The sequence below is a fragment of the Galeopterus variegatus genome, unplaced genomic scaffold (genome assembly GCF_000696425.1).
Source record: "Galeopterus variegatus unplaced genomic scaffold, G_variegatus-3.0.2 Scaffold118, whole genome shotgun sequence".
Taxonomy (NCBI): Eukaryota; Metazoa; Chordata; class Mammalia; order Dermoptera; family Cynocephalidae; genus Galeopterus; species Galeopterus variegatus.
In genome coordinates, this window is record NW_007726229.1 from 1,043,672 (window position 1) to 1,057,931 (window position 14,260).

The window sequence follows — 14,260 nt, forward strand, 5'->3', positions numbered from 1 at the left end:
AGGCTGAAATTGAATTAATGTAATCTTCATTCAATTCATTGTCATTAGTTTATGTCACTTTCTTACTAAACTGAATTGCTAAAGCAAATCCAATTTTTAACTATGTAGTTTTATAGGCTAAATAAAGGAGAAGATAACCAAGACAGAATTTTAATTATCTGATACACTGGATTCATTCTGCTGAACATTTCCTTTTTTACAAGAAATCTTCATCTTTTATTATAGAATAATAAAAAGTGGAAATAGAGTAAATGACTTAATATCAAATATGAAACATGCTCTGTTGAAGGGTGTATTTTTAATTTAAAAGCCACATTTACCTTTTGGGCTATGAGTGTAGCTTAAATCCATATCCATATTTTAATTTATGGACCACAATATTCATATAGAATACTTAGTCTATGAAGTTTTTTTTATTACAGATTGAACCTTAAAAGAGTTTTTCGGTTTGAAAAGAATGATTAAGCATATGGAAGCAATCCAATTTCAATATTAATATTATTATGAATGTATATAAATAAATGAATACATTCCGATACATTTTTATTGTAATAAACTTCCTTATAAATACACAGAATCATCCAGGGATTCTTAACCTTTTTTGTGCCATGGGCTGCTTTGGCAGCCTGGTGTGGGCTATAAACCTCCTCCCAGAATAATGTTTTTAATTGCATAAAATAATACAAATAGGAGTAAAACAAAAACAATTACAGTGAAATATAGTGTTGTGCAGGAACTATAGGTTAAGGACTCCTGCATGCAGATTTTGAATAGCCCTTTAGTTAATATATCAAAAAATGCCTGAGGAAATACCTAAATAGAAGTTTTTGAACACATAAGAACCAAGTTGAGATATGTTCATTAAACACATATGTAATGAAGCCCTTAGATTGTACCTTGTACATGTGTGTTCTTTGTGCCCTTAAATCCAGAAGTAAGAATTATTATCAGTTTAGGAACACATATATGACAAAAAGACTTGGAGTAGATTGATTTTGTTGCAACTTATCTATACCCCTGTGTCATTTAGCAGAACTATAAAATCTTGGAATACGTGTACATGTCAACTTTGAGCATTTTAGCACATTAAAAATTTTGAGCCTTCCCAATTCAACTGTAGAGTTGGGCCATGGATTTGTTAACCAAAGGTATAAATTTAGTCTAAAAGAAGATATGAAAGAAAGAGTAGAAGAAAGGAGCTCTATGGAGACAGAATTGGTAAAGATGATAGGATGTGAAAAAAAACCCCACAACAACATTATGAAACTGAAAGTTTGAGGAGAGAAAGATAAGGACAGGAAGGACTTACTATTAGTAAACAATGTACTTTCCACATTTCCACATGCCCCAGAATATTTGGAAATTACATTTCATCTTCTGTGTGGCACCACATAGCTTGCATAGTGGCATCTTACCTATTTAAAAAATATTAAATTATGGTTGAATTTTTTTTAAGTCCTTTATCATGTTTTTTTCATTAAATGGATATTATATTCTCATTATTTTCATCCTCTTTCATTTTTCATAAAAGAGGTAGACACATGCCTGAATGAAATAAAAGAAGTGTTGTGCAGACGTATTTTGAAAATCATACCATTTAATGTGAATGTCAGTATGTGTTAGTTTCACATTTACAGAATTTTTCTTTTCCTCTCTCCCCCAATATTCTCCACTGTCTTCTTTGATCTATATAGATTGAAACTATATAGTTTTCTCTCCAGAGTTCCTTTTATGTATCAAACGCCTTTTTTTTTTGGCTTTTTTCCATGTCCGGCAACGGATCGCAACCCTCAGTGTTGCCCCCGTACCGGACCGGGGACCGGCAACGGGATCGCAAGCCTCAGCGTTGCTCCCGCGCCTCGCTCAGCCAGCGAGCGGGAGCCGGTCCGCATGTGGGATCCGAACCCTCGGACAGGAGCGCCGCCGCGCTTCCCAAGCGGCACACTATCCAGTGCGCCACCGGGCCGGCCCTCAAACACCTTTTTGCTAGTGCATTTGCTTGGTTTTGTGTTGATTTTTCTCAGTGATTTATCGATCATGGGTTTAGTAAGAGCAGGAGATAGACAAAAAATCCCTTATATTATTAAAACAGAGGGTATACTATGCATAAAACATAACAGTATAGGTCTTTTCTTAATATTTAAACACTGTTATTATTATGGCAGTTAATTACCACATATTCAATAGACTGTACATCCTAGAAGAACATTATAAACCCCTGTTGAAATCCTAACCCTTCCCCAACCCCCTTCATATGGAGACACTTAACAGCCTGTACCATGTAAATGGGATGAAGGAGGACTACTCATAGTCTTGTAAGGTTGGTAGAGTGGATGGTGGGGTTGGTTGCTGAGTAGTCCTAATGTCAGAATGCTTTTGAAGCCAAAGAAAAAATTAGAACCTGTATTTTTTTTTAACCACACTAGGGAAAATTGATCCGTGGGCAGGGAGAATACTGTTTGTGTGCTCCACATATAGCATAAGACTGTAATTGCAACAAAGCCCCTTTTGTAGAAAAAAATGTCCAAAGTATGCTGAAGTTAGGACTATGTAGTGGTTTCTCAGCCTTTTTGGCACTTTTCATCTTAGGCTTTGGCTATTTTAAAATATTTCTACATTATTACACAAGGAGAAAGTGATAAGAAACTCAGATAATGTATTATAGGAGGTTAGAAAGAGTAGACATTAATTCAGAAGCTTATGACTGAGAGAAAATATTTCAGTATTCCCTTGTAATTGAGGCTTTGACAATGTGGTTTCTAAAAGAGTAAAGATGATAATGTAAGCTTAAATCCTGCTTTGTTTGTATGCAAATGTGCTGCAGCCTTTGTGTTTATCATCCCCAAATGGAGAAATTCATTCCCTTGCTCTTCTTTACATGATTTCCCATATAGACTATCAATTACAGAGAAAAATATCCATATATAAGTGGATCAAAGCATGGGTTTAAAAAAGCAAAGAGAAAGAAGAAGTGATTTACTGGGTCTGACACCCTGTTTAACATTTCAGGATCAAACCAATACCAAATTCCTAGGACATAGTAGGGAGTCCAGCAGACAGTAAATGAAGTGGCAAATGCAACCGTCATCTTTAGGGTTCTCAGCCGTGCTTTCGGTATATTGTTCTTGGATTGATTCAGTTGTAGTTCTGTTAGATAGAGAAAAGAGCAGGCATTTAAAAACCAGGTGTCTCACAAAATCAAAAAGAACAAAAAGGAGGAGATAATCACTAATTCAATGTAATGAATATAATGGGAGACAATTTTCAATATTTTTAATAATGATAGTTTGTTTGAAAAGCATTTTTTTAATACCAGTCTTTTCACTATGTCACATGGTGAATAGAAGAGGTTGAAGATGATAGTGATCTTAAAATTAAGATTCTACCAAATGAATCTGGATTTGAAATATGGGGTACTCAAACTGTTAAGATATAAATTTAAGAGAGTAGACTAAAGTTGAGCTGAGTTGAATTCTGACTTGAACACGGAATTATACTCACTGGGTATCTCTGCCACTAAGGACAGTGAGAGTCCTGTATGGATGAGAGTATGCTGCCCCAAACTGTCCACCTCAACTGTATGCTTCTTTCTATGATATCTGAAAGTTCACAGGTTACTCTTCTTATGAAGAAATTTGTTGGAAATTAATGGAATTGCTGAATTTAACAGTCAGACTGCCTACCTGAAGTTTAGGGCTTAGTTCTTAAAGGTAAAAAGCAGTCCTTCCCCCCACCCCCCAGAGGAAAAGAGTTACATTTTTACAAAAAATGGAGCTATAGAATGTAAAACACCATAAAATTTGATAGAGCTGCATTAGGCATTTTTGCTTCTTTTTCTGAGGAGAAAGGAGTTTTATGGAAACTTTTCTCAGCACCCCCACCTCCCCAGTTCCTCTATGTCCAAGTTGAAGGCAGGTCATACTGTTGAGTCCATCACATCCTCTGAAATGAAACTGCTTATGACACTTTTCTTCCAAGCCTTTGCAACTTGGAAAACAAAGTCTCAAGTACTATATCAGACTCCACAAAAAAGGATGAAGTAATGTATAGTAGCTTTCTATCCTAGGGAGATGAATAAGGTTCCATCACTGAAATCAACCATTTTGTTTTCTTTTACCGTCCTTTCAGTAGACCCAAGCATGCATTCATAGGGTTAGCTGTTGTATAATCTGGTCTTTCCCTAGAAGAATAAGAAAACATTTAAAAATGTTAAATGTCCAAAGACTTCTGAGATAGAAGTCAAAAACAGCTTCCTTCTGTAGGAGAAAAATCCTTCTTCTCATCCAAAAATGAGTATTTGTACAGAGACTGTGATGGCTTATTTGCATATGAAATTAACCTTTTGATACCTTGTTATAATGCTGCTTTATCACATCAAAGATTTAATTGCAAAATTGAATCTTTGTATCCTATCCTGTAAATCTATGTCACAAGATGAGCCAGGATTTAGCCATATACATATAGGTAACTTTTTAACATCTCTTTCATTTCAAATTAGAACACATATTTGGAATTTACTGCTGCAATCTCAACTGTGCTTATCATAAGAGTGGCTGAAATTGGAAAATATTTTTTAAAACCCTGAAGTCATCTATACTTGCTATTTATTGAGTCTTCTTGTTTGTAACAAAAGGTAAAGAATTCAAAAATACCACCACTTAAGCACCTGTTTCAAATGAAAAATCAGCCTTCAGCTTGCAAAATAATTTCTTTCTCATTAAGCAAACAGCTGCAGAAGACACATGTCAGTTCCTTCTTTCTTCCTGGAGAGGTCAGCAGGATAACTGCACCCTAGGGGCTTCTCTGTGTGAAATCTGAGGGGTGGAAACTAAAAGAAAAGTGGCCTTTTCCATTCCATATTATGGAGGTAATGTGTAGAGAACAGATATATCCAATTTCAAGAATAGGGAAAGTGGCTAGATAAAAAAGTGGGACTACCTGCTCTAGGTGACAACTGAGAGATTTTTGTCAAGTCCTGAGTTCAGAATCTTGTTTTCAAGAAGTTCAAAGTTCCTAAAGATCAAGGCCCTTTCTTTGATATCTTCCTGTGATGAGGAACCTCACACAGTAGAACAGGTGCACCCGGCCTCTGACTTGGCCTCTGGGGCCAGTTGGCCACAGCACACCTCACCCCACCACCTCCACTCCTTCAGAAGCAGTTCTGAAGTGCTCACTATCTGTTCTTCTATTTCATAATCCAGAATTGATATTTTAAAAATAATAAATAGTCTTCATATACTATATTTTTATTTTTTTGAGGGAAACAGATAATCTTATTCAGAAATAATTGTTTTGCAACTTTTTACTAATTGGTCACCAAAGAGTGGAAATATGGAGGAAAACATTTACATGCATGATGTTTTAATTATAAAATTAATTTTTGACTAGAAATTTTTAAATAAGTGATTTATTGGATACAGACTGGTTATGGGTACTCAGACAAAACTAATTACCATTTACTGTGTGCCTGCTATGGGCTTTGCTCTTTTCACACACTATTTCATTTAATTAATCCTCAATATCTGTAGACTTTAGTGACATACTGGTACAAATAATAAAGCAGTCAATAGACGTGAACACATTAAGAAAAAAGTATCTTGGCTTAGCACAGTGGCTGATTATAAAAAAATATAGAGATACGCACAATGTGCTGTGCTTCTGCCTCTGAAAATGTCATCACACTTGATTATTAGTTTACTATTTACTCTCTGACTTTTCTGCTAGACTGTGGACGAGGTGGATCTTATTCATCTAGCACAGTTTGCAGCAATATTGAGTGGTCAGTACATATTAGTTGAATAAATACAATATTAAGTGAATAAATGTGTTAGTAATATTTGACTATAGCTCTCTGCCTCCGCTTTATTTACTTTTCTGCTTCTGCACTGCTCATATTTCTTCAGATTAATCCTTATTTGGTATTCATCTTCTTATTCACCTTTCTTAGATATCCCTTATAGAGCTAAATCTCCCTGGGATAAGATTTTGAAGGCAAATTGTTTTTGTCAGGTACTGTTTTCAAAATACCAAATACCATTTTATGCTGGCAGGTGGAAACTGCTGAAGAACCCATTATAGAGCATCACCATCATAATTTCCTTTTCAAAATATCTATGAAGAGTTATCTCACCATAATAATTAAGATGATTTCCCGATTAAATTGTACCAGATATAATGTATGCACTATGTCATTGATAAATGTCTTTTGTGTGTCATGCTAACATAACCATGCTTACTTCATAAATTCATAAATTTTAGTTTTTGGGAATGCACCTGATTATTGACGCAAAAGAGGTACAACTACATCCATGAAGTTTTGGATGAAGTAATTAGTTATGTTTTCAACAATATTTCACATGCCAACACACACACATATATATACATTGCCTCAACTTTAACAAGTCTATTGGCTAACATTTAACAGGTTGTTTTTCACTATATTCCAGATATTAGGTGTTTGATATATTGTTGTTATGGCCCAGCAGAAACAATTTCTCAACACTTATCCTGGGTTTTAATGGAGTAATTGTCCTTCTTTAATTTCATGGTGTAAATTTAGAACATCAGGAGATATTAAATACCTCCTCTGCAAATTGGGGATGATAAAAGTATAATAAAAGTGTTCCCTCATGGGGTGATTGTAAATATTAAATGAGCTAATAGATGCAAACTACTTAGAACAGTATCTGGCACATAGTGTTGCTCTGCTTTGAATATTGTTTAAAAACTGTTTGCCCACAATTAACACTAAATCTAAGGAATACATACTGTGGGGATCCTGATGAAGAACGCGTGTCAGGGTGAAGATGATTTTCATGTTACAGATCAGCATTATGACGAGAGGGACGATGAAGAGGCAGCTGAAGGTGAAAAAATTGTAAAAGGCTTGATGCCACCATTGTGGAAAACTGCAGTGTGTTACACATTGAGAGAAAACTTCTGTCCGTCCAGAGCCATCTGCTAGATGGATCATCCTGAAGAGGTATAACTGTATGAAAAAAAAAAAAAAAAATGTTATGTTCATTTTTTCCAAACAGTATTCAAAAAATTTCTCTCCTGTATTCTGCTAGCCTTCTAACATGCTGTTGCCTAATGCAACTTCTAAGCTCCTTGGTATTATCCTTTTGGCATTTCAATGAAAAGTTATAAGTGGATGTTTACTTAAAATATGTTTGGGTAAGTGTGAATGGATTTATAGGATTTTGGATTTTTTGAAAATTGTTTCGACTTTGTAGAACAATCATCACCCAAGGATTTAAACCTTGTTTGTATTTTCAATTTCAGAGACAATTATGCTGAGTAAACTTTTCACAAGTGATTTTTGTTCATAGTTACAACTGCAATACCTAAGACTGTGTCTGAAACTTTGAATGTATCCTAATAATACATACTTAAGTTTTATTTTAGAGATCCTGTTAAATTAAATTTTATTTTAGAAACCCCTATTTAAATGACATTCTTTAAAAAAGAAGGTCAAAAGAATGAGCAGACAGTTCACAAAAAAATTATAAAAGTGGCCCTTAAACATATGAAAAGATGTGCTACATTGCTTGTGATAAGAGAAATGGCAATTGAAGCTACACTGTAATGCCACTTTTCACTATCAAGATTAGCAAAAATTAAAAGTATAGCAACACACTTTGGCAAGGCTGTGGGGGAACAAGAACTCTCATACATTGCTAGTGGGAATACAAATTTGTACAATCACTATGGAGGGGAATTTGGCAGTAACTAGCATAAATGCACATGTATTTACCTTTGACCCAGTAATCCCATGTCTAGAAATTTATCCTGAAGATACACCCATACCCCCATTATATAAAAATACACATGCATAGAACTATTCATTGATGCATCATTTGTGATTAAAAACATTGAAGATAATCTAAATACCAATTTATAGAATAGTAGCTGAATAAACTTTGGTTGACTGCACAATGGAGTGCTATACAGCTATAAAAAAGAGTAAAGAAAATATTTACATATATGTATATGGCTATATATTTGTGTGTGTTTGTGTGTACATATATTTATTTTCCAGCTCTGTCTGTGGAGGGAGCCTAGAAGCAATAGCATCTTATTAGCAATGAGCACATCTAGCACCCTAGTGCTCAGATCTTGGTTTCTACATACCATTCTCCCCTTAAAGGAGCCCAAACTCATTGGAGAAGTGGGTGATCCAAAGGCAGATAGAGGCAAAGTACAACATGGCTTGGAACAGCTTGTTGTGCCAAAAAGTCAGAAAGTGCTCAAAGAATTATGAAGCATGCCAAAAGAATCCAGGAATTAGCTGACAAGAGCTCCCACTGGCTATATCTGAGACAGTTTAGGCATTAAAATACAAAAAAAGAAACTAATTAAAAAGAATAATAAACTGTTGAATAAAAAATCCATGAGTCCATGCTGATATAAATTACAAAACAATAACAAATAAATGAGAAGAGAAAAAAAAGCTCTTTACTGTAGAATGCCAACTAATAAATGTAAAAGGAATAATGGAATTAGTAATTAACATTTGGTAATCACTATAATAATAAGTCATTCAGGCAAGAATCATCAATGAATGGTAAAAACAGTGGGTGAAAATTTGAGGAGATATTCAAAAAAATCTCAAAGCGTCTACTTGCTAGATACTTATTACAGAGAGTAAAATAATAATTTTTATAGTAAAAAAAAGTCCAAATAAGTAAGTTAGCATTGCCAATAATAAGACCAATTGACAGTGTCTGCCTCCTTATATAATGTGTTGAGAAGAACTCAGCATCACATCTTTGGTATTTCTGCTTGACTTGTATGACCTTAATCTAAACATGAATAAACATCAGACAAACCCAGACTGAGGGACATTCTATAAAATAACTGGCCTGTACTCTTCAAAAATATCAATGTCATGAAATATAAAGAAAGATTGAGAAATAGATTCAGCTAGAAGAAGACTAAAGAGACATGCAACTGAATTCATCACATAATCAAAAACTTCTTAAAAGAGCAAAAATTAAACTGGGACAACTGGTGAGCTCTGAATAGAATACACAGATTAAATAACAGTGTTGAATCAATGCTAATTTCCTGATTTTGATACTCAAACTGTGGCTATGTGTGAGAAGTCTTAAACACATATTGAAGTATTGAGGAATAAGAGACATCAGGTCTGAAACTTACTTTTAAACAATTAAAAATGTATAAGAGAATAAAACAAATCAACAAATGCAGTAAAATTTTAATATTTGGAAAAGTCTGGGTGAAAGGTATCCAAGAAACCCTTGTATGATACTTGCAATCTTTTTCTGAGTATGAAATTATGTAAAAACAAAAACAAAAGTCTTATGTACTCTAGGACTTTTTAAAAATATATTTTTATTTATTTATTCATTTTTTATTTATCATTACACAATGTAATTGATTTTCATGGCCGTACCCCTCCCCCCTTTTAAACCCCCGGCAACCTCAGTTCTGTTCTCTTCTCTTAAAAAGCTCAATGAATTGTTGTGATTGTTGTATCCTTTTTTGTTGTTTGTTTGTTTGTTTATTTTATTAGCTCCCTCATACATATAAGAACATGCAGTATTTCTCTTTCTGTGCCCAGCTTATTTTACTTAACATAATTTTCTCTAAGCTCATCCATGTTGCTGCAAATGGCAGAATTTCATTCTTTTTTTTATAAGAGTAGTGTTCTTTTCTGTAGATATACTATTTTTTCCTTATCCACTTGTCTGATGATGGGCATTTTGGCTGGTTCCAACTCTTGGCTATTGTAAATAGAGCTGCAATAAACATGGGACAGGTGTCCCTTTGACATGATGATTTCCATTCTTCAGGGTTACATACCCAGCAGCGGGATAGATGGCTCATATGGCAGTTCTACCTGTAGTTGTTTGAGGAATCTTCATACTATTTTCCATAATGGCTGCACCATTTTACAGTCCCACCAACAGTGTATAAGAGTTCCCCTTTCTCTGCATCCTTGCCAGCATTTGTTTTTTTGATAATAGCCAGTCTAACTGGAGTGAGATGATATCTCAGTGTGGTTTTGATTTGCAATTCCCAGATGCTGAGTGATATTGAGCAATTTTTCATGTGTTTTTGGGCCATTCTTATATCTTCCTTTGAGAAATGCCTATTCAGCTCCCTTGCCCATTTTTCAATTAGGTTACTTGTTTTTTTTACTGTGAAGTTGTTTGAGTTTCCTGTATATTCTGGATATTAACCCTTCCTTGGATGCATATTTTGCAAATATTTTCTCCCACTCTGTTGGTTGTCTTTTTGCTCTGCTAATTGTGTCTTTTGCTATGCGGAAGCTTTTTAGTTTGATACAATCCCATTTGTTTATTTTTCCTCTTGTGCCTGTGCTTTTGTGGTTAGAATAAAGTCAATGCCCAGTCCTACTTCCTGAAGTGTTTCCCCTGTTTTCTTTTAGGAGTTTTATAGTTTCAGGAGATATATTTAATTCTTTAATTCATTTTGAGTTGATTTTGGTATATGGCAAGAGGTACTGGTCTAGTTTCATTCTTCTACGTATGGATGTCCAATTTTCCCAGCACCATTTATCAAAGCAGCAGTCTTCTTCTCAATGTATGTTCTTGGTGCCTTTGATAAAGACCAGATAGCTGTAAGTATATGAGCTGATTTCTAGGTTCTCTATTCTGTTCCTTTGGTCCATGTGTCTGTTTTTATGCCAGTACCATGCTGTTTTGGTTACAATAGCTTTGTGGTATAGTTTGAAGTCAGGTAGTGTTATGCCGCTGACATTTTTTTTTTTTTTTTGCTCAGAATTGCTTTGGCTATTTAGGGTCTTTTGTTGTTCCATATGAATGTTATGATTGTTTTTTTCCATTTCTGTGAGGAATGTCATTGATGGGGATTGTATTGAATCTATAGATCACTTTGGCTAGTATGGACATTTTCACAGTGTTAATTCTTCCAATCCATGAACATGGAATATCTTTCCACTTTCTTGTGTTCTCTTTAATTTCTCTACAGTGATTTGTAGTTCTCATCATAGAGATCTTCCACATCCTTGGTTAAATTGATTCCTACATATTTTATTTTTTTTGTTGACTTTTGTAAATGGGCTAGCTTTCTTGATTTCTTATTCTGCTAGCTCATTGTTGGAGTATAAAATTGCTATTGATTTTTGAGTGTTGATTTTTATCCTGCAACATTACTGAAATTGTTCATCAGCTCTAAAATTTTTGTGGAGACTTGAGGCATCTCCATATATAGGATCATGTCATCTGCAAACAGGAACAATTTGACTTCATCTTTTCTAATCTGGATGGCTTTTATTTCTTTCTCTTCCCTGATTGCTCTGGCTACTACTTCCAATACAGGTTGAATAGGAATGACAAGAGTGGACAACTTGTATTGTTCCTGATCTTAAGGGAAAAGCTTTCAACTTTTCCCCATTCAGGATAATATTGGCAGTGGGTTTCTCATATATATGGCTTTAATTGTATTGAGACACCTTCCTTCTCTACCTGGTTTGTTGAAAGTCTTTATCATGAAGGGATGCTGAATTTTGTTGAATGCTTTTTCAGCATCTGTTGAGATAATCATATGTTTTTTGTCCTTGATTTTGTTGATGTGGTGTATCACATTTATTGATTTGCATATATTGAGCCATCCCTGCATCCTTGGGATGAATCTCACTTGATTGTGGTGTATAATTTTTTGGATGTGTTGCTATATTCTATTTGCTAATATTTTATTGAGGATTTTTGCATCTATATTAATCAAAGACATTGGCTTGTAGTTTTCTTTTTTTTTTGTCATGTCTTTGGTTTTGATAACATGACGTTTGCCTCATAGAATGAGTTTAGTAGAATGGTCTCTGTTTCAATTTTTTGGAATAGTTTGAAGAGAATTGGTATGAATTTCTCTTTAAATGTCTGGTGGAATTCAGTAATAAAGCTGTTTGGTCCTGGGATTATCTTTGTTGGGAGACTGCTGATTATAGCTTCAATCTCTTTGTTATTGGTCTGTTCAGGTTTTCTATGTCGTCTTGGTTCTGTCTTGGTAGTTTTCATGTTTCCAGAAATTTGTCCATTTCCTCCAGATTTCAAATTTGTTGGCATATAGTTGTTTGTAATAGTCTTTAGTGATTCTTTGTATTTCAGTGGTATTGGTTGTAATGTCTCCTTTTTCATTTCTAATTTTGGTATTTGTGTCTTCTCTCTTCTATTTTTAGTTAGCCTAGCTAATAGCTTGTCTATTTTGTTAATCTTCTTGAAAAACTGACTGATCTTTTGTAGTATTTTTTGGGTTTCTAGTTTTTTTAGTTCTGCTCTGATCTTAATTATTTCTTTCCATATACTGACTTTGGGGTTGGATTGTCTTTGTTTTTCTAGTTCTTTGAGATGAAGCATTAAGTTGTTTATTACAATCTTTCCGTTCTTCTGATATAAGTGTTTATTATGATAAATTTCACTCTTAGTACTGCTTTTGCAGTGTCCCATAGGTTTGGGTATTATGTGTTATTATTTCATTAGTGTCAATACATTTTTTGATTTACTGTTTAATTTCTTCTTGGACCGATATGTCATTCAATAGGATGTTGTTTAATTTCCATTTATTTGTATAGTTTCCATAATTTTGTTTGTTACTGATTTCTAGTTTTAATCCATTGTGGTCTAAAAAAATACATGAAGTAATTCCAATTTTAAAAAATTTGTTCAGGTTTGATTCATGACCTAATATGTGGTCTATCCTGGAGAATGTTCATTGTGCTGATGAGAAGAATGTATATTCTGCAGTTGTTGGATGAAATGTTCTGTAGATGTCTGCCAAATCCAACTGATCTAAAATGTTGTTTAGATCTGTGTTTCTCTGTTGATTTTTTGCCTATATGATCTGTCAGATATTAAGAGATGGGTGTTCATTTCCCCTACTATTATGGTATTTGGGTCTATCTCTTTCTTTAGGTCTAATAGTGTTTGTTTTATATATCTGGCTGCTCCAATGTTGGGTGTGTATATATTTATAATTGTAATGTCTTCTTGCTGGATAGATCCCTTTATCATTATATAGTGGCCTTCTTTGTCTCTTTTTATGGTTTTTGGTTTAAAGCCTATTTTATCCAATATAAGAATAGCTACTTCTGCCTGTTTTGAGTTTCTTTTTGCACGGTATATCATTTTCCATCCTTTCACTCTTAGTATGTGTGTGTCTTTAGAGTTGAAGTGAGTCTCTTGAAAACAGCATATTGTTGGGTCTATCATTTTAATCCGATCAGTCAGTCTGCGTCTTTTGAGTGGAGAATTTAATCCTTTTTATTTTTTATTTTTTATTTTTTTATTTTTTTAATTTTTATTTTGTCAATATACACTGTATATGATTATTATGGCCCTTCACCGACACCTCCCGCCCTCCTCCCTCTCTCCCCTCCCCCCCAAGAATGTCTTTTCCGTTTGCTTGTTGTAGTAACTTCATGAAAGTATAGTTGACCAACAGTCATTGTTAGAGATAATAAATGATTCTTACTGTTTTTTTTTTAAAAAAAAAAGACAGGAGTTTGAGAAGAGGAAGGTATGAGTAGCTTGTTCCACTTATTAGCTCTGTGATCTTAGTCAATATCTTTAGCTTCACAGTGCCTTGTTTTCCTCATCTATAAAATGGGGACAGGGATACCTCTGTCACTAGGTTTTTATAAGACTTAGTTAAGATAATGTTTCTCAAGGATCAGGAACAGAGCCTGGTATAGTAGGCAGTCAATAAATACCATATATCGCTGATTCTAAAATACACATTTATTTTCACATTTAACATCTTAATGGGAATGAATCTTATATTGTGTCACAGTGTAATGGACAGGGTTTTTTTCCTTAATGATACGTAACATCTTTCAGTCAATGGCATCTTAAATTCAATGAAATGCAGTAATCCCTTTTCTCTTTTTCTTACCACTGTATCCAAGAACATATTTTATTCCCTCCCAAACCTGAAAAGTAGCACTGCAAAAAGAAAAGCAGCACTATAATGGATGGTGCCTTACAACTATTTAGAACGATTGAAAACAATTTTTCCCCATTTCACCTGACTTTTCCCCATTTCACTTTTAGGGCTGTGAAAATATCAACTGAAATTTTTGTGAAATAACAGGATCTTAAAGAAGGCTCTTTTTTCACAGACAGGCCTTGTTTAAAAACAATTAATTGCTAACTCTATATATTAGTCAGGGTTCTCCAGAGAGACAGAACCAGGAGAAGATATAGATATGAGAGTATTTCAAAAAGTTCATGGAAGGGCTGGCTGGTTAGCTCAG

General features: G+C 34.2%; 1 protein-coding gene across 1 annotated transcript; it reads right to left on the reverse strand.

Moving 5' to 3' along the window:
• Positions 1-2,738: 2,738 nt before the first annotated feature.
• Positions 2,739-6,986, reverse strand: GNRHR (gonadotropin-releasing hormone receptor). The gene is made up of 2 exons (XM_008587355.1): positions 6,769-6,986; positions 2,739-3,147 (listed from the first exon to the last, which is right to left on the reverse strand). The coding sequence occupies exons 1-2, from the start codon at positions 6,971-6,973 to the stop codon at positions 2,903-2,905; spliced, it is 450 nt and encodes a 149-aa protein (XP_008585577.1). The 5' UTR covers positions 6,974-6,986; the 3' UTR covers positions 2,739-2,902.
• Between the last annotated feature and the right edge of the window lie 7,274 nt (positions 6,987-14,260).